Source organism: Nelumbo nucifera, chromosome 1 (genome assembly GCF_055504915.1).
Source record: "Nelumbo nucifera cultivar China Antique chromosome 1, China Antique-T2T, whole genome shotgun sequence".
NCBI lineage: Eukaryota > Viridiplantae > Streptophyta > Magnoliopsida > Proteales > Nelumbonaceae > Nelumbo > Nelumbo nucifera.
The window spans coordinates 45,029,683-45,055,721 of NC_142649.1; the positions used below are offsets into that span (position 1 = coordinate 45,029,683).

The 26,039-nt window shown below is 38.3% G+C and overlaps 1 protein-coding gene across 1 annotated transcript in view; it reads right to left on the reverse strand.

Moving 5' to 3' along the window:
* Positions 1-25,145, reverse strand: part of LOC104590967 (signal peptide peptidase-like 2) — a 114,101-nt gene extending 88,956 nt beyond the window's left edge. Inside the window, exons 1-5 of the mRNA XM_088896603.1 lie at positions 24,770-25,145; positions 20,722-20,880; positions 15,662-15,773; positions 10,870-10,989; positions 10,473-10,630 (exon numbers count right to left, since the gene is read on the reverse strand). Coding sequence (XP_088752729.1) covers positions 10,473-10,630; positions 10,870-10,989; positions 15,662-15,773; positions 20,722-20,880; positions 24,770-24,907 — 687 coding nt within the window. The 5' untranslated portion in view covers positions 24,908-25,145. The remainder of the gene's footprint in view (positions 1-10,472; positions 10,631-10,869; positions 10,990-15,661; positions 15,774-20,721; positions 20,881-24,769) is intronic.
* Positions 25,146-26,039: the final 894 nt, after the last annotated feature.

The following is a 26,039-nucleotide window of genomic DNA, read 5'->3' on the forward strand; positions in this document are numbered from 1 at the left end:
CAGGTCCTAAAAAACACAATGAGTGGGAAAAAAGGTTATGCTACAATTCATGGATCTAGTTAAGCTACTAACAGATAAAAGGTTTGTATTAAGTTTAAGGGCATGAAGGACAGGATAAATATATATCCCCTTTACCAGAAATGGGAGTAAGAGACCCATCAGCAAGAGATATTTTCTCTTTATCAAAGAGAAGGTGGTATGAGCAGAAGAGATTAGACAGGCTGGTCATACAGAGAGAAGGTGGTATGAGCAAAAGAGATTAGACAGGCTGGTCATATGGTCTGATGCACTGGAATCAATAATCCAAGGGATTTTATGATTACCTGAAACTGAAGCATGATTTGCAAAGGAACAAATACCTGAGTGAGCAAATGCAGATGATGATGATGTGTTGCTAGAAGAGTGAGATGAAGAAACAGTAGCTTCCAAGTGATTTAGCAGCCTCCCATACTTTTCAAAATCCGCCTTCATTGCTGCCAACTCCTCAATGGTTGATTTTTCTTCACTCTCCTTATTTCCTCCTTCAGGTACTGTAGCAACATTAGCTGTCTTAGGCTTTCCTTCATGACTGCCCTTCTTAGAACTGTTGTTATTCTTAAACCTGTCAGGAAGAAGCTCAGGATGAAGCTTCCAGCAAGTGTCCTTTGTATGCCTTGGTTTCTTGCAATATTTACATATCTGCTCATTTTTCTTAGTAGGACCCTTTGGCTTTATTCCAGCATGTGCAAAGTGTTCTGTAGGTGGACTCTGTAACTGAACCTGCCGCCTACTCTCCTCACTGCTTATCATAGCGTATGCCTAGGAAAGAGTAACCTCATCTTTGGCTAGGATACTTTGCCTAATGATGTCAAACTCAAGGTTGAGTCCAGTAAGAAATTCAAACACCCTATTTCTCTCCACCAACTTCCTATACATTTCAGCATCATTCTTACTCTCCCATACAATTGTCTCCATAACATCAATTTCTTGCCATAGGGATTTCAATATAGAATGGTAGATTGCTACACTCTTCTCCCCCTGTCTTAGGTTCTTCACGTCACTTTTCAACTTGTAAACTCTGGCTACATTCAACTTCTGTGAATAAGTCTCAGTAACACTGTCCCATATCTCCTTAGCCGAAGACATCCAAAGATAATGCTGACTTATATGAGGTTGCATAGAGTTGACCAACTATCCAATGATTGTATAGTTCTCCTGCATCCATTTCTCAAATTCAGGGTCTATCTCTTCGGGTTTCACTTTACTACCTGTGAGATACCCAAGTTTTCCTCTACTATAGACATAAATTCTTATAGATTGTGCCCAAGCAAGATAATTTGTCCCATCTAGCTTGATTGTGGTCACACCAGTCAAAACGGAATCTACCGAGCCGAGGCCGGAAACTGGCACTTGCTTGAACTCACTTCCGTACGGCTCCACTAATCAAACGAAAATCAAAGAACCAGAAATTTGGTCTATATAAACTTACTTGAAGTTAAACCAGAACCCAGATGCCTAAAAGCTAGGGTTTTACTCCGTCCAGCTGTTGGGGAGGAAGAGAGAAGATGCAGCCGCTCCTACCAGAGCTTCTCAATCTCTTCCAAACCTGAACCGCCCTCCTTTAGGAGTCAAAAGACACCTCCCAAGCACAAAGTGCCACACCCAAAGCTTCACTTTTACCTGTACCTTCGAAAATCTCTAGTCGGCTAGGGTTTTGGGCAACAACAGAACAGCACCACTTCTTGGCAATATCCAACTAGATTTAAACTCTCCAAACCCTCTACCAACTAGGGCAGAGATCCTCTGAGCTATAGAGAACCTATCTCTCCATACACTCTCTTAATCGAAGGGTGTATGGGAAAAGAGGAAGAAGAAAAAAAGGAAGAAAGAAACCTGCTCTGATACCAAGATGTAAACCAGTCCTCAAAAATAGGTGTAAACTTAAAAAAAATAGAGAGAAAAAGGAGGAAGAAAAGTAAGAGTAGCAGTACAAGAGAAGAAGATGGAGAAAAGAGGAGGAAGAAGATGGAGAAAAGGTTCGAATAATCCTTCCCTCTCTTCTCTAATCCTTTTTACTAAAAATTAATGTTAAAATAATTACAAGTATGCCCCTAAGTGGGCGGCCAGCTAGGCAGTAACATAAAGAGATCAAACAAAAAGAAATAACAAGCCCATTAAGAGAGGCCCATTAGCTAACAGGAAAATAGAAAAAATATTACAAGAGAAGATACTAGGACCCATTCGGCCCAGTCTCTTTACACTGCCCACTGTTCCTTTTCAAGTAATACATAATATGTTTGGTCATCTCTTGTTATATCTAGACTTGGCTATGGATATTTTGTTTTATTTATTGATAATTTCACTAAATATACATGGGTTTACTTTCTCCAAAAGAAATTAGAAGTTCTTTCCACTTTCCAAAACTTTCACACTATGGTAATGAGCCAGCATAATGCCACCAATTATATCCTACATTTCAACTCAAGGGGAGAATATTTTGATGGCGAAAACGGAGAGTTCCTAATTTATTTAAAGAAACATGGTATTATGTCCCAAAGATCTTGCTCAAGAACTCCTCAACATAATGAAGTTGTTGAACACAAGAACCGACACATATTGAGTATGGTAAGATCCCTTTTGTTTAACTCCCATGTTCCTATTACCTTTTGGGTGGAGGTGACCAATACTACTATGTATCTTAATAGCTGCACCAATGCCTATGCCTCCACCTCTTCATCAATTCTAGTGTCTACCCCTTTTCCATCCCCAGGCCTTATTCCATCCATATCTGCTTCTCATGTAAGTGATCCTTCACCTCCTACTCCAACTCCTTTATGACGTTCTTCCAAAGTTTCTTGTCCTCCTAACCACTATGGATTTTTTGTAACCCATAGCTCCCTTTCTGCAATTTTGTCTTCCACAAATATCCCAAAGTCTTACCAAAAAGCTACAATAATCAGGCATTAGAAAGCTGCCATGGATTTGGAAATTCAGGCCTTACTAGGAATTGATTCTTAGGAGCTTCTTTCTCCTATTCAGGCCACATCATACTTCCTCATGTGTCCTGCAACCTTCTGTTGGCTAATCTCTTCACCAAGGCTATGGCTCACACTAAACACAATTCCTTATGGACAAATTGATGCTCTTGTCTACATCAGTTTGAGGGGGAGTGTAGAGACGATGAGGACTAATATTATAATTTTATCTTTCTTATATTTCTTTTGTACACTATTGTACTCTACTATTCTTCTAAGGATAGAACTATCTATCTACATATTAATATAAATATCTTTCTTTCTGGGTGTGTGAGACATAGAACACACCACGCTAAATCATGTTTCTTCTTCTATTCAACTGGAACTAACACCCCCATCACAAAATCTAGGTCTAGAAGGGTTCCTCTACTCAAAATAGTAGACTTAATTATCTCATACTAAGGTTTAAGCCTCATGAGGAACTGATTCACTTTTCATTTCTCAAAATGTTACTGAAGATACTGAACACATTCAAAGGAATCCAAAGGGTCAATATGGACTAATTCATATTCTGCCTATAAATCCAAGAATCCAGCATAATATTCTTGTATTTTTCTGTCCCCTTGACAATAAGTAAAAAATTCAGATTTGATCTAATAATGTCCAAACATATTTGACTGATGGTAAACTTTCTTCAAATAAGCATACATCTCATAGGTTGTATACATTCTACGCATAGGTACAGCAATGTGGGACTCTATGGAACTCAGAATCCAAGACACCAATTTTCCATTATTGAGCTTCCATAGTTGAAAAGCTTTGGCTTCAAATTCATCAGTTTTAATAACCTTACCATTCAGATAACATTCCAAGCCTTTTCCCTCGATAAAGAAACCAAAGTGGAATTTCCACATACTGTAATTAGTCCATCAAATTTCACGGGTATATCATCAACCTTGTCAGCCATCTTAGTAAACCACCACAGTCCAGACTCCAGAAGAATAACAGCTATTACCAAGGAGAACAAAACAAGGCAGCCACCCAAGAAAATCAGGTCCAAATTTAATAACAGTTATATGAATAGCCAAATAACATGCAAGAGATCAAAACTCAGTTGAAAAATTTAGCCAAACAAAGATGTTAAGATGATAGTCCAAAATAGGTAAATTTACTGGACTGTCAAGAAGGAGACGGTGTTTTAAAAGCACAAGGTGCAAAAAAGGCGCAAGGGCCAATTTGCGCCTGAGGTGCAAGGCGCAAGGCGAGACACGAAGGCGCAAAACTACAAAAAAAAAAAGCTAAAAAATAAAAAAAAAAAGTCAGACAATTCAAAAAAAATGCCAAAAAATTCAAAAAATATTAAACATAATGTTAATTAAAAATATAAACAAAAATTTTAAAATAAATGTTTTAAAAAACCAACTATCTAAAATTAAAATACATAAATATAACATGTAAAGCATATTCAAATGAAAATTTAAAAATAAATGCAAACATATAAAGCATTTTCAAGCATGTAAAACCCACAATCTCTTTTTTTCCTTAATTGCATTGCTTCAAGTAGCTAATGTGATGTAAAACATATTGCATTCTTGATTCTATGAGTCACCTTTGTACCATGCCCCTCGAGGCAAGCCCGAACAAGTCTATGTTAGGGTTTGAAATTCTTATTTCTCACATGAAAAATAATGATTTTATAACTTTAATTGCCTTTTAAGAAGATATTTTATTGGAATGAATGAATGAACATTAGCAAATAGGGGGTTCTCGTTGAAAGGGGCACATTTTATTGGAATGAATGAATGAACAACATTAGCAAATAGGGGGTTCTCGTTGAAAGGGGCGCGCCTAGGACCTGGGCGAGGCACATACCCCAAAACGCGCCTAGGCACACCTTTTAAATCACTGGAAGGAGACCATTCAAATCCAATCTGATCCAAGAACAAACTCTAAAAACATTTAAAACTAACTAGGGCAACACAAAATCTAGAGTTTCAAGTCGATTGGTACAGCCGATCAAGAGAACAAGAGAGAACTTCAATGCTGGTTGCGATTTTCCAGAGAAACCCTGGAAAACTTGTGCTGAACAGAATAGCCTCTAAAACTTCTTCCAACCAGATCAAAACAGTCAATCTAGAAACTCTAGATGTTCCTTCTAACGCCCAACAACAGATTCAATCAAATACAAGTTTGTAGGACCTACTCTGATACCATGTCAAACCCTAGTTCGAGCATAAGAGAAAGCAGGTTCAGGGGTGTCAAACGAATCAGTCGACCACATCCCCAAAAGGCCTCTAATATATTAAAGATCATATATTATGTACAATTACAAAAGTGCCCTTACAGCGCTGAAAGAAAATAAAGCTAAATAAAACACATATACAATATACAACAAGGACTATCCTAATAAGATATGTCAAGTCTCTTCACGTGGAACGTAGATGCCATATAGGTTTCAGATCAGTTGGTGAATAGATACTCAGTTTCAATTGAAGCTACCTAGGGAATGGCTTTTAAGGGCATTATAACAAGCATGTATGGACCAAATGATGATGCTAGGAGGTTACACTTCTGCGAGTTACATGAATCCTCTTGAACTGAACAGGGACAGAATTTAAATCTATTTTTCTTTTGGTTCTTGGTGCTGGTACCAAGAACAGGTTAAGGCCTTGACTGAATGGTATAAGGGAAGTTTAACCCCTTCTTTGTGGGTCGGATGATCCAGAAACCTGTGTACTTGGGGAATTATTTGTAGGTCATGAGTGACCTGGTTTGGTTGACTAGTACAGCAGCAGTGTACTGATGTTTCTGGCTTATATTAGCCTTGGAGAAGTCTGTTACACCTGTGAAAGTGTTCAGATGGCTGTTACAGCAGCAGTGCACTGATGTTTGTGGCTTATATTAGCCTTGGAGAGGTCTGTTAGACTGGTGAAAGCGTGTTGCAGCAAGGACTGTAATTGTGTTCTAACTGTCAGAATACTTAGAGTAAGGGCTGTGTAGTCCTTTTGTGTGTGTGTACATTGAAGTGAAGGACTGCTGTTGTTGTCTTAGAAGTGTCAGTCATGAATTCTGAAGATTTTGCAACCTCAGGAACCACCACAAATCAAGGTGGAATGAGCAGTGGTCATGACTCCATAAATTTCCCAATGACTATTACCCCTTTGGATGGCAGAAATTACTTGGAATGATCTAAGGAGATGCGGCTGTATATCACAGCCAAGGGTAAGGCAGGATATATTAATGGAAAAATAAAGGAACCTAAGGCTGGTACTTCTGAATATGATAACTGGAACCAAGAGAACTGCATGATTATGTCCTGGCTCTTGACATCTATGTTACCATCTGTTAAACAAAATTTTATGTGGGCCGAGATAACAAAAGAAATATGGGAACAAGCGAAGGCAACATATTCAGAGCAAAGGCACTATGCTAGAATTTATCAATTACAAGCATAATCAACATAAGTAAACATTGTAGAACTTCAAATCCTTTATGCAATAAAAGATCAGAATTTCATTTTTATATTGTGTATTCTGATGTTTGGGGACCTATTAATATTCCAACTGAGAATGGCTACTAATATTTCATCTCATTTATTGATGACTACTCTCGACACACTTGGGTTTATCCTATGCATTCACGGGATTCCTAAATTTGTAAAAGATTTTCAGCGTAAGGCCTACACCTAATTTCAGACAGAAATCCAAATATTTTAATCAGATAATGCCAAGGAGTATTTTCATTGTGACCTCACAGATTTCTTTGCATCTTGTAGTTCCCATCACAAGAGCTCATGTGCCAAAACCTCTAAACAAAATGGGGTTGTAGAGAGAAAAAATTGACACCTTCTAGAAGTTGCTCAGGAACTGATGTTACAAATGAATGTCCAAAAATGATTCTGGGTGGATGTTGTTCTGACTGCTGCCTATGTCATCAATAGGACACCGTCTCGGTTATTGGAATATAGGTTTCATCAGTTCCACTTCCCTAAAGCCCCGATGTTTCCTATATCTATGTGTGTCTTTGGATGTAAGTGCTTTGTTCATGATCTCTCTCTTATTCGTGGTAAACATGATCCCAAAGTTATTGTGTATTTTTCTCGGTTATCCTCTATCTCAAAAAGACTATCGTTGTTTTGACCCTGTATCAAAAAAATATTCTCTATGGATGTCTCTTTCTTTGAAGATGTTCCCTACTTTCTCATTTCTCCTAAGGGGGAGAGTATAGTTGAGGAAAAACAGAGTCAGACACAAGTTTTATTGCCTTCCCTTCTTGATCCTCCATTTCGCGTCTTTTGGAGACAATGCTTCAAAAATTAGGGCTAGTAGAGTTCAATTGCCACAGAGCTGCAAGAAACTATGGAACCAATGCCATCAGACTCCAAGGGGCTGGATCCTTCACCACACCCAAGTACTATTGTTCCAGTTGGTACTCCTGAACCTATTGATATTGGCACTTCAAGCTGTGATCTGCACCTCCCTATTGCTAAAAGTGTGTCAAATCGTGTACCACACACCACCCTATGTCTCATTTTTGGTCCTATGAGAATATCTCATCTTCTTTTCGTGCTTTTCTATCTGCCATTGATAGTGTTCCCCTTCCCAAGAGTGTTGCAAAGGCTTTACTTGTTCCTGAGTGGACAGATGCAATGAAGGAAGAGATCAACGCCCTTCACAAAAGTGGCACGTGGGAATTGGTAGATCTTCCCAAGGGAAAGGAGCTTATGAGGTGCAAATGGGTGTTCTCTGTGAAACAGAAGGCAGATGGTCCTATTGCAAAAGGCTTCACACAGGTGTATAGGGTTGATTATGCCAAGACTTTTGCTCCTGTTGCAAAAATGAATTCTATCCATGTTCTTCTATCTTTTGCTGCAAATCTTGATTGGAAACTTCATCAACTCAATATAAAAAATGCCTTCCTGAATGGTGATTTGGAAGAGGAAGTTTATATGATTCAACCTCTTGGTTTTTGTGCTAGGGGCAATGAATATAAAGTCTACAAATTAAAAAAAAATCTTTGTATGGCCCAAAGCAGTCTCCAAAGGCTTGGTTTAGCAAGTTTCACCAAGCAGTACAACAGATGGGTTTTCAGCAATGTCAAACTGATCACACACACCCTTTGTAAAGAGGGAACAAGGAAAAACAATAGCTTTGATTGTCTATGTAGATGATATTGTTACCATTAGAGACTGGGTCTTAGAGAACAGAGGTTAAAGAAGTTCTTGGATACACAGTTTGAAGTAAAGGATCTAGGGCCTTTGCGCTACTTCCATGGAATTGAAGTTGCCCACTCTCAACAAGGCATCTTCATTTCCCAAAGAAAGTACATCCTAGATCTTCTAAAGGATACAGGGAAGCTAGGAGCTAAACCTGTTGACACACCTATGGATGTCAATCATAAACTTGGGGATTGTAGTGGTGAGCCCTTGAAAGATCCAAGGCAGTACCAAAGACTTGTGGCCAGACTTCTCTATTTATGTATGGTCAAGCCTGACATTGCATATAATGTGGGTGTCCTCAGTCAGTTCATGCATGCACCCCAAGAGGCACACCTAGAGGCAGTAAACAAGGTTCTCAGATAATTGAAGAAATTCCCAGAGACAGGCATGTTCTTAAGAGGCATGGATCTATGACCTATGAGGGTAGAGGTGTACACAGATGCTGATTGGACTAGCTCAATGGACGACAGGAAGCCCACCAGCGGTTATTGTACCTTTGTAGGAGGAAATCTTGTAACTTGGAGAAGCAAGAAGCAGAGTGTGGTGGCCAGGTCAAGTGCAAAGGCAAAATACGGGGCTGTCACATGGAATTGCGGAGTTACTATGGATCAAGAACCTATTGGGTCAATTGGAATTTCCCTTTAAGAGGTTAGTTGCCCACCCAACCTCTATACAGTCGAACCTGTCAATTGCGTCTCACCTGGAACCAGGGAGAAAACAGAAAATACCAGCCGCTCCTTGTAGACTTCACAGAACACCAAGAGGCTTGAATCGATCTTCAAGAGGAAGAACAAGGACCCCTTCAATCACTGAGCGCCAAGGTGAAGCTCCCTGTGGGGCCCACAAGCAGAATTCTCTAGCCAGGGACTGTCAAAATGATGACAAAGACAGCCTTCCTCTCTCCAAAAATCCACTAACAACTAGGCTATGAAAAGATCTTCAATTACTCATCCGATTCAACTCTCCATACACACTGTGTATGGGAAAAAAGAGGAGAAAAAAGAAAAAAGGAGAGCCCGCTCTGATACCGAGAAGAAAAACAATCTTCTGAAACAAACGGACTGATTAAAAGGGTGTAAAAAGGTGGTAGAGAACAGTAGAAAAGAGAAGCAAGAGGAGAGAAGAAGAAGAAGAAGATGGCGGTAAATAGGGTTTAGAGAGTTATTTTTCGAATGAAACCTCTCTTCCCCCTAATCCCTTTTCATTAAACGTAATTTACAAATATTTACAGAGAGGCCCTTAATTGGGCAATTAACTTAAGTAAACATAACATAAGAAAGGCCCATTAACAGCATAAAACATAAACAAATAGAAAAATAAAAACAGCCATGGGCCATTCGGCCCATTCTCTCTACAATTGTGACAATAAAACTGCTATCAACATTGCAGCCAACCCAATTCTTCATGATAGAACCAAGCACATTGAGGTTGATAAACATTTCATCAATGAGAAAATTGAGAAGGGGCAACTATACACTCCATACATTAGCTCTGAGGAACAACTTACAGATGTTTTTACTAAGGGATTAAATTCATTACAACATTATAATATTTGTGACAAGTTAGGGATGATTGACATCTAAGCCCCAACTTGAGGGGGAGTGATGTAATTTGTACTATATGCCGCAAAGGGCATTTATGTCTTTTTACTCTTTTATTTTGTACGGTTGCCCTAGCCTATATAATCTAAATCTTGTGCCACCAACCAGAACTTTTGGCTCTCATATCTCTCTCTTCTCTTCTTCTCTTCTCCATTCTCTTCTTCTCCTTCCTTGCTGAAATCAGTTTCAAGTGGATGGTTCGGCCCCTTATATAAACATATGAGATCCTCCTTCCTCTTCTTCTTCCACCTCATCCTCCTCTTAAGAATGCTTATGCCTCATTGTGATCAAGAGGCTTATGCCTCTTACGTTCTGAACTACAATTCACACCTCTAGATAGTGGGATGCCTTGCGTCACACCTCCACGTTTTAAAATACTGGTTTTAGCTAGATCCAGTGTAAAACAGAAAATAGGGCAATGGTATGGTGCATAGAGTGGCTGAAGTGCTACATAAAAAGAACTTGTTGGAGTTGGGTTTCCTAATATCAAGTTCTGTCTCTTTACTGCAATAACAAGACAGCAATTAACATTGAAAATAAACCTATTTAACAGATCAAGCAAATCACATTAAAGTAGACAAACACTTTCTCATTATACACAAACATGCATAGATACATATATGCATGCATACATAAATGCATACGTACGTACACTATGCAAGTCCAGATAAAGGTCAATAAGGGATGTAAAGGTTAAACCTTGGGCGTCAATTGATTATAGCGTTCATCATTTTGCTCACACACAACAAATTCTGACCAGAGAGATGCACAGAGAATAGTCCCAACAGCCATCAGCCATAAGAAGATCACAGAGAAGTCCACAACTGGACGATTTGGAGAATACAGTAGAAGTTCCACTACATTGGAGAAAATATGGTTAGCCATATTACTTATTAAGCAATAATCGGATCACAAAAGGATACAGAAGCAAACTTTTTTTTTAAAGAAACAAGGTCTAGGATGAAGTTTAGCTAGAATTAGGGAATATCAAATAATAGATTAAGATTTTCACTCATGGCAAACTAACAACTGATAAATGTGATCAATGAAAACAAGTGAAGATTTAAAGACACCATATATGGATAGTGGCAATTACCTTTCCCACCATCTACCATTGATTTCTTTATAGCATCTCCTCCTGACTTTGGAATCATCACAATAGGAATGGTTATATTCAGAGAAGTATCATTATCAGAACAAACCATTTTATAAAGTTCTGCATAAAAGGAAAACAAGGTTAGAGATATCATATCCAAGATGCAAAATGGACGTTACCTGATAAGTTCTGAATTAAAGAACTAGCTCTCCATAACCACTAGTCAAACAGACATGTATCAATATGGCTATCTATAAATAAACCTACATGGATAAGGGAGATTCCAACTTTTTGGGAATCAATAAATACACATTCACCAATGATCAGAAGGCCAAAAACACACAAGAAAATAGGAATAAATGGAGACTTTGGACAGCTAACTTAATTCATGGAAAACTCCAACACAAGAACGGATATAGGTCAGACATGGTCAAGAAAAGTAAGCACACTCCAATCCCCCAATCCCTATCCAGTTAACAGCTTGGATTTTTTTTTATGGATAACAGTTTGGATAGGCTATATGGTTTTCCCAAAATGACAGATAGAGAAATAGATGCTCTCACCCAGATAAAAATTGTAATTCACCCGACCCATTGTGATTTCTCAAAAAAATGTGTGTTTACTTCATATAACTATTTAGAAGGCAATGGTCCATTCCCTGGAATGTGTGTGTGTGTGGAGGTGGGGGGGGTGGGGGGGGGGGGGGGGGGGGGGGGATAGTAAAGAAAAAAAATATTTAAGAAACAAAATGAGTTACATGATCAGATGACAAGAAACAGTTTTAAATAAGGATGAAACAGGGGTGAGCTGTTTGTCATTAAACAAAAAGAAACAGCTTTAAATAAGGATGAAACAGGCCAACCAGGAAGCTTTGGTATTGTGGTCAAAGGGTTGGAGGAGGATCAAGTGGACAGAGTTAGGGGGTTTAAGCCTAGAGACTTCGGGTGGGTTTTAAGTTCCTCAACTTCAGAGGTTCAGACCAGGATGATGTTAGACAGTTTATGTATGCCCTTAGCTTCAATCTGATTTGATGTACTTGTTATTTAGTGGAAATAAATAAAGTGCATGTTTTGATTCATGTTGTTTGGTTTAATTCTGTGTAAAACCCTAAAACTGGACATTTATAGAGATTCATGTTAGTTTTAAATGTTCACAGCTGTTGGATAAGTCTGGGGAGATTTATCCTGCCAAGGCTGATGCTGGTGTGCCACCAAGTGTTGGGATGGCCTGTCTCAGCCATCAGGGTAAGACCCGAGGCACATGCAGTATGGGATTACTTGAATCCTTGAACCGGACCAGATTTCCAGTCTTGCCCTGGACCTTGGAGATAGATGGGCAAAACTGGAAAGTTACACCTGACCCCTAGACTCGATTATGACACTTCACTAGGTGCTGGATCAGGCTGCCTTTGATATGCCAATCAGTGAGATCCTTAGTGGGGGTCAAAACCTGGGTATGTTGGGGCAGTTTGAGAATTCATCTTAGTGGGTGGTCATAGTGACAGAATCAGCCACTTTGTCGGACAAAGGGTAATGATCGGGAATGCACTCTCTCTGATGGAAACCAAACTGCCGGCAGTTGATTTCAATCGTTGGAATTTTGTTTTTGCAAAATTAATATATTTATATATGTACGGTTTCAAATGTTTGCAAATGGTTTTAATTCCCGGGATCCATGTGAGAGGGGAGTGCGGCACTGTTCCTTGCAGCCGAGGGAGAGGTCCTCTCTTGTCGGGCAGTGCTTGATCATTAAGGGCTGAGAGGTTAAGTGTAAGACCATTTAGGATAATACCTGATGGGCTAATCTTGCACCTGCCCACAGTCCCTGGGTTTTTATAAGATGGCTTGGCCCAGGGACCACTTAATGTAAGTGTTGGGCCCATAGGGTCCATACGATGGACTCAAGGGGTTCATTGAGCTTTTCAGTGAATTCGGCTGGGCCTTGTTTTAAAGGCTGGGCCGAACCCATGTGGCTGGTGTGTAGATCAATGCTTGGGTCCCACGCCATACAAAGAAGCCCAACTGGGCAGCAGATTGGAAACTAATTAAACACTGAATACTTAATGGGCCAAAAGCCCATTTCGAACTGGGCTGATATGATCACCCAAAAGATGGGGCGAATCTGAGATTAATGTTAGTGAAAAGGATGGGGCTTTTAACCTTATCCACTCTGGGAGACCAAATTCAAATCAGATTTGAATCTGGTAACCTCCTGATAAGATCAGGAGTAAACTAACTTTATCTGCAGATAGGATTAAGATGATCCTCTCAGGATGAATGGTTTAAAAGCTACCATACAACCAGAATCTTTTAACCATGAGGCATGTGATTATTTAAGTGGTCACATGTGAGCTCAGGATGCAAGCTGTTAGACACAGGGGAAATCTATCAACATCCTCACTAGTCACTAATCCCTTTAACTTGCAGCAGAAAAGAAATTGAGGCCTCATTTGAGAGGATGCCAAATTCCAAGTTCTTACTTGACAGAGCCAGGTTTGGCCAACCCATTAAACTCTGAGCAAGTGTCAATTCCTTCAAGGAGTTTTGTTAGAAAGGCCGGCCCTCAGAAGCTTCATGAAGCCTTAAGACACAATCGTTTCCAGGGGTTACAAGTAAAAGGTGCTAGAGGAAGGAAAAGTTCGACCTTTAAAAAGCAATCTCTTTGCTGTTGTAAACAGAAGTGGGAGTGAGTGGTTACTTAGTTTGTTCAAGAAGAGGGTCCTATTTCACTGAACGAGTTGTGTTGAAGGAGGACCCAGGCTCTCTGCAACTTTGTACAGAGAGGGTGGATGAAGAGTTTGGGCTGCAATGACCTAAGGTGTCTATAGATGCAAAATTTGTTTTCAGCAATAGAAATTCCAAGCAGGTGATTATACATGGATTACTCCTGATGAAAAAAGTGTCAGACTTGTTACAGCAGGGATGGTTGACAATTGTTTGAGGACAAAAGCGAGGAATGAAGATAAGCTGAGAAAAGGGGGGACGCCTGATAGAGTAAGGGAAATGGCTAACTTTGCAGGTTGCAGTGAAGTAGGAGAGGATTTGATTGGCTCTTTCTTTGAAGGTGGGGCTTCCGGTGGTAGGACAGGTAGGGAGGAAGTAAAGGAATCTGGGAATTTGAGACCAGTTGTGAAAATGATGCCGTAGAGTTGGGAAGCAACTTCTCTGACAGCAGTAATGGTATTCTGCAGAGCTTTGACATTTCTATAATTCTGAAGAGTTGGAAGTTGGTTTGGGGGATCCCCCTGAGAAGTTTGGAGTTGATGGCAAAATTTCAGAAGTGGTTATAGCTAAATTGGGCGAGGATTTAGGCAAAATAGGGTACCAAGGAAAGAGAATGCAGAGAAAGAAAAAGATGCACTATCAGACTTTAAAAAACCAAAAGTTGCTAATAGTGACCAGTTGATGTGACAAAATTGTTTTCTCGGCTTGAGGGTGTCATTGGTGACAGACTGAGCAGTAGATTCAAGAGAGTTTACAAGAAAAAAGCGGTGAGGTCTAAAGAATGTATGCAAAAAGAGTCCGGAAGAAGTACCTTAGGGACACTAGGGAATGGGCAATTGGAAAATGGATCTTTGGAGCAAAATCTTATTTCCCCTTTTGATGACGTGGATTCTCAAACTGAAGAAAGAACTGTTCAACGGGATGGTTTGACTTTTTCAGATGACAGTTTTAGGACATCTGGTGGTGTTTGTAATAACAGGGTTCTTAACATTGAGGTGCCAAAGGAGAGCCAGGGAAGACTGGAGTTAAAGGAAGTTGTTGAAAGGGAGGTGGAGGTAGGTAAGACATTGGGCCTGTTCTTTTTGGGTGGTAAGGGGCTTGCAAGAAGAGAATTTGAAGAATACAAGAAGAGAAGAGAGTTTGAAGAAAAGGCCATTAGGGGAAGGGGTGAGTCTTGGAATGAGGGAGTTTGGGTGTGTTGTTAGGTGAAGTAGGTATTAGGTCAGTTTAATACAAGTAGGGCTGCGAGTTTGGGAAGAGGGGAAGAAGGTGGGTTGTTTTCTTGTTTTGGGTTTTGTTGTGGGGAGGCTTAAGTTTCAAATGTTGTAGCCGTTTTGTTATTTTCTGGTGGGTGTTTTCTTAACAACTTTTGTTGGATGTTCTCGGTATTCTCTTTTAATAAAATTTTTCTTTTACAATTCAAAATAGAAAAAAAAAATCATAACATTGTAGGAGTGCCATAGATATCATAAATCACAAAAGAACTAAACATAAAATCCCCATAACCCATAAATTAGCACAAAATCCTTGTTTACATTTTATCTTTTTTCTTATAAAGGACCACCATGGCACTAACTCCTGTGACACAAACATTGCTCTATCATATTTAACAGACTGGTGTCTAGCACTGGAAGAAATTAAAATGGTGTATCATTTAAGGATCAAAATTTCGATACGATACGCCCCGTATCGGGCATATCGTATCATATCGTTGGGGTCTCGATACACCTGTTTACAGGTGTTTCAGGACCACTCTTTTTTTAAATAAAAAATATGTATAAAAACCTCCCCAAAAACCAAATTTAAAAAAAAAAGAATAAAAAACATATAAAACCGCATGCTTTTAAGTACTGATACGCTTCTGCCGATACACAAGGGTGTATCGATACTTTGAACCATGCATTTGGCTCTAGGGAAGGGCCAATTCATATTCCATTGGGATGCTAATATGATTTTATTCATGTTTCGTATAAGGAAGCCAAACTCCTGTCATTCTTAACAATGCAATTCTATAACTTGTGAAATTATCATTATTTTTATCAAAAAGGAAAAACAAATAAAAATGCTACCTTCATTGTCATTTATCACCACTAAACCAGCTGCACCACCTGATTGTGCAACTTGTGCCTTAGTTGTGAAGGCACAATCTCCACGCACAGATAAAGCCAGGGAATTGGATAACTGCAAAGCAAAAACTTATTTAAAGCAAGATTTGGTGGTTAAGAAACCAAACAAACAAGTCAAGAGAAAGAAAAGAACAAAATAGGGCGCAAGAAACAAGACAGTCATAAGATAATTTTAACAAATCAAAGTAGATGCAACTAGAACAATATGATATTAAAATTTGAAGCAATGCTGGGTAGATTTATGAAAAGCACCATGACAAACAAGAACAAATAAACCTCCATGTCATTATGGAAGCAGGTATACTCCATATGAATACCTTGAGTGAAAATGAAAAGTAGGTGCAAAATGTAAACTTGTTAACCTTTTTCTTAACAATAGCAAATTTATAAGAGGAGAACTAGAACAAAAAAAGGAAAAGAGAGAAAAATCTCTTACTCAACCATAAAATGCTACTAGAGATAGAACTAAGATGCATCCCCCAGCCACACCAAAATAAAAAATAAAAAATAAAGAAAAACTAATGATGCCTCTAAACATCCATCTTTGAAACCCGATATCAGACAACCAAAACAAACCAAAGCTTCAACTCTAGAAATTCCAATCCACATGGAAATTCCTTTTTTATCAGTGAAGTAGAAAGGTTTCATTAGTTATATGAAGAGTTTAGTACACTCAGGTATAGTCTATTAATCCAAGTTACACATTATTCAAACTAAGACCTAAAAAATGTGAAGTCTGTCAACCCTTTGTTTTGCTAATGAATCCCATTCCATTTGCAATTCTTATAACCCAGTCATAGGGCATGTTTAACTCCCTTGCTCAGCTGTCAGTGCATCTCCATGCTCCAATGGTCTTGAATAGAATGTTACCACCCTTCCTTTTGAATTCCTGAAGGCTCCCATATTGCCAATGAAGCATCCACCCTTCCTTACAAACAGCTTAGGCGCCTGGTCCCTTAGACAACCTGTAAGGGAGATTATGCAACTAAGGGAGCTTGAAGTCTGTTTTAAATGGACTAGAAGATCAGCCAATGCAATGGCCGATACTTTAGCAAAGCAAGGAGTTAGTAGGAAGAACCTTTTTCGGGCCTGTTTGTAATTTTGATGAGAAGGCCACCTTGTTTTTGAAGGTGACAGTTTGTACTAAGTTTTTTTGAAGAATTAATGAAAGTTACCGTTTCCCATCAAAAAAAATGAAGCTTCCATCGAAGTTGAGCTTTAGAAAGTTAGAAGCCGGGGGGGTCCATTGCATAATCTGCATTTTTCTTGAGCCTAGGATGCCACCTCTTTCCAAGATGTCAAGATGTCATTCAGAGAGAAATTGTGGAAATCCTCCAAAGTTTTCACCCAATGCACAGCCTTTATTTTGATTAAGTCAATGATTTCCTCCTTGGATCTGCATTTATCACTGAAAATTCTCCCATTCCTCTTCCTAAATGGTCCAAACCACAGCTGCCCTCACCGCTTTCCAAAGGAGGAGTCCACCTGCACCCAAATAAAGAACAAAGATGCTTCCAAATGCAAAGCACAAAGGAAAGAGATGGGATATAGTTTCACCACTGTCTTCGCATAGGAAATACATATGAGAGGAAAGGCACTTATTCAGCCTTCTTCTTTCCAGCACATCACAAGGTTTAATCTTTCCAAGAAAGACCTCCCAACAAAGAGCCTGAACTTTTGGAGGAATAGGCTTGTTCCAAATTTCTTTCACCGGGAAATTAACCCCCAAGGTATTAGGCTGTATTAAAGCATTGAAGAATATAGCACAAGTGAAAGAATCCACAAGGGAGATCGACCACACTCTATTGTCTTCAAAGATTTGTCCAAAAAATCTGACTCCAATCAAATCAAAAGGAGGATGAAAGATTTGTTAGACATATGCCCTTAGCTCCAATCAGATTGATGTACATAAGCATTTAATTGTAAATTAATAAAGTACATAGTTATTTCATGTTAATATTGGTACATTTCAGTGTATTACCCCTTAAACTAGACACTTAAGAGACTTGTGTTAGTTTAGAATGTTCTCAGTAATTGGATATACTTGGGGAGTTTATCCTAACAAGGCTGACACTGGTGTGTTGCCAAGGAGTTGGAGCAGCTTGTCTCAACAGCTAAGGTTAGACCCCAAGTAAAGCCAGTGGGCGTTTATCAGAAGCACTGAACCAAGACCAATTTCTAATTATGTCCTAGACCTTGGGCAAAACTGAAAAGTTACACATAACCCCATATTAGATTATGGTATTACACTAGGTCTTGGATTGGGATGTCTTTGATATGCCAACTAGTGAGATCCATCAAGGGTCAAATACCTAGGTATGTTGGGGCAATCTAAGAATTCACCTGAGTGGGTGATCATAGTGATAGGATCAGCCCCTTTGTCGAACAAAGTGAATATCAGGGTTTACACTCTCTCTTATGGAAACCTAAATTGCCAACAGTGGATTTCACTTGCATTTGAAATCTGGTTTTGCAATATATACACACACACACACATATAGATATATGCTACTGCTCTTTAATAAAAAAGGTTTGCAAAAGATTTTAGGGGTTTTTACTGTTCATTCCACCCTCAAAAATCTTAGCTCCACCATACAGTTGGGGTAGGTGCCAGCTCGGAAGTGATGCCAATTCACAGGCAGGTATGGATGTTATAGGTGGAGGTGTTTATAATTTTGAATTGTTGTAGGTTTGCAGTTTAATTCAGAATTCTGAGGTGGAGTACAGTCAACTTATCCCAAGATTTTAATCCCAGGATCCATCTAAGTAAAGAGTGTGACATTGCACCTTGCAGCCAAGGGATAGGTCCTTCCCTAACGGACAGTGTTTTGTTCATTATGGGCCAAGAGGTTAAGTGTAAAAGAGCATTACAGGGTTGATTACCTAATGGGCTTTGTCTTACATGAGTCCATTATCCTTGGGTCTTCATAGGGTGGCTGAATCCAAGGATCATTTAGGTGTTCTTGACAATAAATCCGATTGAAATATGAGGAAGTAGAGAAGAGAAGGAAAGAAGAGAGAAAGGAGAAGGAAGAAGGGAAGAAGAAAAAGTTTGGAGCAATAGAACAGTGCTGGCAGCGCCAGCTTTTATTATATTATATAGGGCGGCATAAATAAGAAGGGAAAAGACCCTTGTGCCCTTGTTGTAAGTGAGTACAATAACAGAAATAACAGAAATAAAAAATGCTTTAACTAGACAAACAGACCCTAACACAAATAACTAAATTATTTCAACACTCCCCCTCAAGTTGGAGCATAGATGTCAATCATGCCCAACTTGTCATACAAATCATTGTGCCGCACATGATGAAGACCTTTGGTGAAGATATCTGCAAGTTGTTCTTCTGAGCTGACATATGGAGTACACACTTCTCCATTTACAAGTTTCTCTCTAATAAAAAGCTTGTCCACTTCAATGTATTTCGTCCTATCATGCAGGATTGGATTAGCAGCAATATTGATGGCAGCTTTGTTGTCACAGTAGAGTGACATAGGATTGCTCACTGCAAAACCCAGTTCACCTAACATATTTCTTATCCACATGAATTCAGCAACCCCATGAGACATTGCTCTATATTCTGCTTCAGCACTAGATCTAGCCACCACATTTTGTTTTTTACTTCTCCATGTGACCAGGTTTCCTCCTACAAAGCCACAATACCCACTAGTAGACTTTCAGTCATCAACTGCTCCAGCCCAATCAGCATCAGTATATACTTTCACCTTGTTTTTGGAACAACAAACTAGCTTCGGGAAACTTCTTGAGGTATCTAAGGATCCTCTCTGCAGCTTCAAAGTGAGTTGTCCTAGGATTGTGCATGAACTGACTAAGGACACCCACTACATAAGCAATATCAAGCCTGGTCATAGACAAATACAAGAGTCTCCCTACGAGTCTCTGGAACTTCTTCACATCTTTCAAAAACTCTCCCCGATTGTCTTCCAGCTGATGATTAGATTCAAATGGTGAGTCAAGGGACAAGCAACCCTTGACATATCCCTCCAACTTGGGACATGTCACTAACAATCACTAGATATTCATTCCACTCTTCCATATTAATTTCCCCATTGCTTTCTTGCAATCCTTTTGTGTTCTTCATTTCCTTATTTTTTCAGTTCCTCAAAAACACACATTAGCTCCCAAATTCTTTTTCCTTTCTCCCTCTCCTAGTGTTAGAAGTTAACTTAAGGGTATAAGGAGATTTTTCACTTTATTTACTTAATCAGGGGCAATATTATAATTCCTTTCTTTATAGTGTTAACAAAATAGGGTAGCAGTTGGAGATCAGTTTAGTTCAATGACTATCTAGGAGTCTGAAAACTACAAAATACCTTTCTTTTTTTTCCCAATAAATGAAAGTCTTTACTTAGAAAACAATCAGTTAATTGAGAATCATAAACATTTAACATATTTACATAGATTTCAATTGATCGGAAGATACATTGCGCTGTTGACTGAAACAGCATACTCTTAATGAAAATGCAGGATATTGTTAATCCTTTCTTGATCAGTAAAGGAGATTGTAAATCTCAGACAACCTTCCATGGATTTCCCTATCAAAAACCTATACTTTGTCTCCTTTCCACCCCTAAGGCACTTTGCTTCAACATTGGGAACTAACCATGAGATATGCAAGCATGGAAGTCAATTGAATCAGCCATCAACCTAACTAAAAAGATGAAAAAGGCTACTACTGTAATCATACCCTATAGAAATAATCAAGGTACAAAAAGTTAAGACCACACCATAAAAACAGCCTAACTTTAGTATACAATAAAATGCATGTGCCACTGAATTATTGGAATGGAAAGACAAGTTTAAGTAGCCTCCTATGCCAAAGACATCTCAACTTAAAGAGAATTGTGACTTTTCAAGTTTCATAAAAGAGTCTATATCAAAGGCCTCCAAGGAACTTGTACTTTCATGATAGTAAAACTAAGTAAAATTTTGTAATCATATACTATAAAGGTTACAAGGATTCAGTGTAGAACATGGGAAGGACCTTAGAGGAGGAATTGGTGCAGCAATTCAGGGGATTCGTTAAAACAACAGGCAGTTTTAGTGCTTTGCTTTCCTCACTTGGTAATGTAGCACCAAATCTAGCAGTTAATCCATCTATGCTTTCACCTTCAACACCATCAACCCAATTCTTCACTTTAACCTGACAGTCAAATTCAGAAGTATATGAAATCAATAGCCTAGATGTCTATAAAAGAAATCAACAAAAATAGGCAAAGAATCTTAACAACATATAAACAAGATAATCAATATGTTGCATAATGTGTGTAAATGATTTTAAAAAAGAGATTAAACAAAAATGCACAGAATGGCAAATGATATTATAAATGAGATAAAACAAAAATGCACAGATAAAATGGTCAAAATAGTAAATGGTTTTATAAATGAGATGAAACAAAAATGCACACAAAAATAACCAAAACACCATTAAATGTTTCTGATCAATACCATTATTAATTTTAAGATGAAGTGATGAACTAATAGGACAAATGACTCATTTCAAGAAAACTCAAAGAGATAGTGGCTACTTTGCAGCTTATTTCTCAAGTAAAAATGATACAGAACAACTCAGTTTTGGAAAGTTAACGTTGCAGATACAAGTATTTGGCACTCAAAAAGCTTTATATCATAAGATACAGCTGAGTCCTTTTTTTGACAGAGTAAAGGAAATTTTCATTGCTATAATAGGAATAAAAACATTACAGTATACATCCCCTTGTACACAACATTCTGTACCCTGAATGATGTAGGACAAGCTCAGTCTAGTCCTTAGAGAATGTTGAATGGTCTTCTTTGATCAAACTTTTATGGCTGTTGATGTCTGTAATGGTTTCTTGAAGGAGTAAGAGAGAAAATAGGGAGAGAAAGAAGAGAGAAAATACCTGGAATCACTCACAGGGTGCCTAGAATCACTCTAGGGCATGGAAATCACTCACCATAGTTAGCATAAGCTGAAGAAAACTCAATAAACTTCATTGCCTTTGTGTAAAACGTCCATACATATTTATAGACTCTAAACTCATAATAATCCTAGGAGACAAACTGTTAGACTCATAATAATCCTAGGAGTCAAACTGTTAAACTCAATAATCCTAGTAGGCCTCAAACTAAGTTCTCATATCCTATTTCAATTCAAAGAAGACTCGATAACTCTAATCCTACTTATGCAATGACTGAAATTTTAAAAATAAACAAGCTATAAATAGACAATCAAACCCTATTATTGGACCCTACAGAAAAATTGTAAATTGACAAAAATACCCTTGGTGTTCAATTCAGTCCAAATCCCAAGTACCATCACTACGCCATATCAGGACCTGTTGTAAGGCCTTCTTTCTAGAATAAGTCTTCAAGGGTGCTGATTGATTCCTATCACTAAGACTGTACAACCATATATGGTTTTCATACAAAGATATTATGATAATCAAAAAAGACTATCAAAAGAGTAAAATATGCCCAAAATTTTGTTCACTACCTCATCTTCTATGTTCAGCACATAATTAAAAACTTGGCCATTTCTCTCCTTCCACATATTCTAGATAATTCTTATTTTGTTTAGGTCAGCCCAAGGATCAAAATTTTGCAATGTATCAGCCAATATGAATCGTATGGTGAGTCACTGATATGTAAAATATGAGGAGTTCCGGGGTTTGACCTGTTTCAGGGGGGTAGACAGGTCTTAAACCAATCCCCCTGAACAGGTTTGAAAAAAATAAAAAATAAATAAAATGAAGAGCTCAACAATACAAGCCAATACGCCCATTTTAATCTTGGCCACACATAGTAGAGAAGGAATTAAGATTTCAATCTCTAGGTGATGAGGGGTTTCGTTCTCCTACTCTTATTTATCTCTTAAGTTTTAGAAACCTTAAAGGGATCTCTCCCCCCCCCCCCCCAAATACGCTTGCCTCCCTTGAGTGAAAAAAAGAAACCTTAGAGAGTGGAGATCAAATTGCTACTTCTGGTGCCTAATAGGTCTAGACTAGAGAGCTGTGTAAGTTGCAGTCCATGGAAGTAGTGTGATTTCTATCAGAGAACTTCTTGAATTGATGATTAGATCATTGAAATCAAGGGAAAATTTCAGATTTCTCTTCAACCAAAAATATATGGATTAGCTTCCTACAGGTATGAATTAAAAGAGATATTAAAATAGTGTATTCCCAAGGAGATCTTGGTTTAACTATGAAATCAATTCATTCTATTTACTACAATTTCGTTTTCACTCAAGACCGAGATCGATTGGCAAAGAGAAGAGAAAACAAGAAGAAAACAAAAAATAGAGGTTCAACCCAAGAAAAAAAAAGGCACACACAGATTTGCATGGTTCAACTTATAGCCTCGTCCATAGGTGAACAAGGGAGTTGGAGGGAAGCTGGGGCATCTGAGTACTATTACTGGAGAAGATATATGCTTGAAAACCTATTGTCAAGGACGGGCCTAATTTGGAGTCTAGACTTGAGGAGCTGGTCCAACTGGATCAAGGCTCGTTACTGAATGGTCTGATAAGATTCTAGAGACCTACCATGGGCATTAGATCTCAACTATGGAAACCATTGTGAAATAGCCTCCTATCTAAAGGTCTTTGGTGTCTAAGACAATTCCTTGGAATTGGAAAGTTCCAAGTTTCCTACTCACAAAGGGTCAATTGCAACAAAAAACCTTTTCCATGTTTAGTAATGTTGCAAAATCATCACCCTAACCTAAGAGAAAGGTGATCTAAAATCTTAGCTTCAATAGATATCGTCTTAGGGCAGCAAAGAGGTCGAGAGTTCCCAACCAAGAGGACCCATCTCACCCAAGGCACCAAGAGAATTGGGAAATCAATCAGTAGAGGTTTTCTGGCATCGGTAAGAGCTCATAATGGTGGTGACAGATCATCTTGTGGATATAGAGTGAAACATCTAATAGCCACCATCTTGTGGTAGATATCCAATGGTTCAAGACTGTAAAAGAACCACAAAGCTGTAAATGAACATTAGCTAGGAAAATAATATTTAATACTTTGGACAAGACTTTCATTATCTATACTTTCTCACATGTAAGTAGAGTGTTTACAAATTGAGGAAAGTACAACTCTAGTGACAAAGGATCATCATTAAACAGCACAAATGAAAAACGAAACAAAGAACAAGACACGTATGAAACTCTCAAAGGAAAGGCCACTATAACCCAAAGCTTGCAATAGCCAGAACCCTCCCCATAACACCCACTAGTTAAAGACAAAAGCAAAGCAAGGGACATGTAGGACCACGAAAAATACAAAACTCCAAAACACTACAACAGCCCAATCTGACTAATGACCTATAAGACCAACCCCACAACCAATCACATATGACTTTGAAAAGAATTGCAAAAATATTATTTTCTTCTTTTTTATGTATAACCAAACAGAAGAAAATTGCATTCTTACTTCTCAAACTTCCTCTCAAATAAATCTGGATTTATTCCTTAATGTTTTCCTTTTTTTTCCCTTCTTTTTCTTTTTATTCCCTTTTTGCTTGTTCCAGTTCTTTATGAGCATACAAAGTGTTCAACAACTCAGTTCTGATTTTACAATCAAGTTAATATTTTCCTGGTGACTCCAGGGACAATATTATAAAGACAAAAGAGGCATTTGATGTTTGGAGAAATGTATGAATATTATGACAGAAAGACATTATACCACTGCATCATGATAAATTGCCAACCTAAAATGATTCTTTGCTCTTAATCTTCATTGTTTGTCATTTCTCGGCTCTGATGGGTTTATTATGCACATAATAGCTTTTCCACTCTATTTTCTAACCAGTTCCTTTATCCTCTGAAATTACCAATTCTTTAGCTTCCAGAAATCTGTAAGCTTAATAGAATCTTCACATATACAACTAGGAACAATGGCATGTTAAAAGAAAAATAAGAAAGAAAAAATGTTTGGTATCTACTCATCAATTCGCCAGAAAAGATGAATAATTGGGGAATTGTTTGGTATCTAGCCATCAATTGTCACAGTTTCTGACGAATTAAAAGAATGAGAATCGACCCAATCCGCTTACCAGCTGGAATTTATTGTTGCAGGAGGGGGATCCGGATCTGGGGATGGAATCATCGTCGTGGGAAACGTCGTCGGCTGCCACCACGAGCAAGAGATGTAGAATTGCGAAGATGCGGAGAATAGTTGCAGAGGACGCCATGGCCACCCACAATCGTCTTCTGCAACCAACCTGTCACTTCGAATATAGTCGGTGCCTTCTTCTAATTCGCCTTATCAGAATCTTCTTTACCGCATCGACGGAATTTCGCCAACGGTAAGAAAACCTTGTGCTTGGTAGCCTTCTTGCTCGTTAGTTTTCACTTTTCAGTGGGGATGGGACTAATTACTGAACGATGAAGTCAAATCAGAACGTTGAAGGTAAGACTTCAATAGTCCTCGATCCCGATTAGAGTTGGGTGCGCAGTAGGCACGTTCGTTCATGGCTACCCGAAATTTAATGGGTCCCACTTAAATCGTGTGGATGACAAGTTCAATTATTCCAAGTCGCGTGGATTTTGTATGGTTTTAGCCCGCGCTAAAAGCATGAAATCAAAGCCTTCGATTCATTGCTTTGCCCACTTTGAATCAGGCGGTGTTCGGAACGAATGGCCGGTCAGAAAACAGTACTGCATAAGTGTATGTTGTTTTTTCGTAAAACGTTTTCTCAGATGTTCTATTTGATACTATTATTAGGCGTTTTACAATGGCATGTTAATATGTTATTGCTAGCAATAGTAGAAAAACGGTAAAACACCAAAATGGGTATTTTCTCAAATCACACTTTTCTCAATTTTGATGTGGTTTGAAAAAATGTTTTTCGGAAAAACGGTTAACCAAATACCAGACATTTTTCAAAAAATGAATTTTAATGTGGGGTTGATGTGGTATCATTTCCTCAGAAAACAGCAATGATGCCCAACACTTACTTAAATGGCCACAACAATAGATCCAAAGGCCAAAGCCATGTCACAAGTAAGCACCCAAGCACTCCTATAATAGAACAAAAGAATGTATAATTTATTTAGGCTCCGTTTAGGAAGAGTGCAAATATAGATATACTAGTAGGGATCCATACGATGCATGGAAAAAATTCAAATTTCTATTAAATTATTAATTTCATTAAATAAATTATTAAATTCACAATTAAAAAAGAGAAATTATTTTATTAATATACTAAAAATTATTGAATATTTTCCAAACAATAAATTGACAATGTTCAAAATAACAGAATTTATTATGCTATTTTATTGAAAATTAGTGAAAAATATTAATACTTTTCCAACCAGATAATT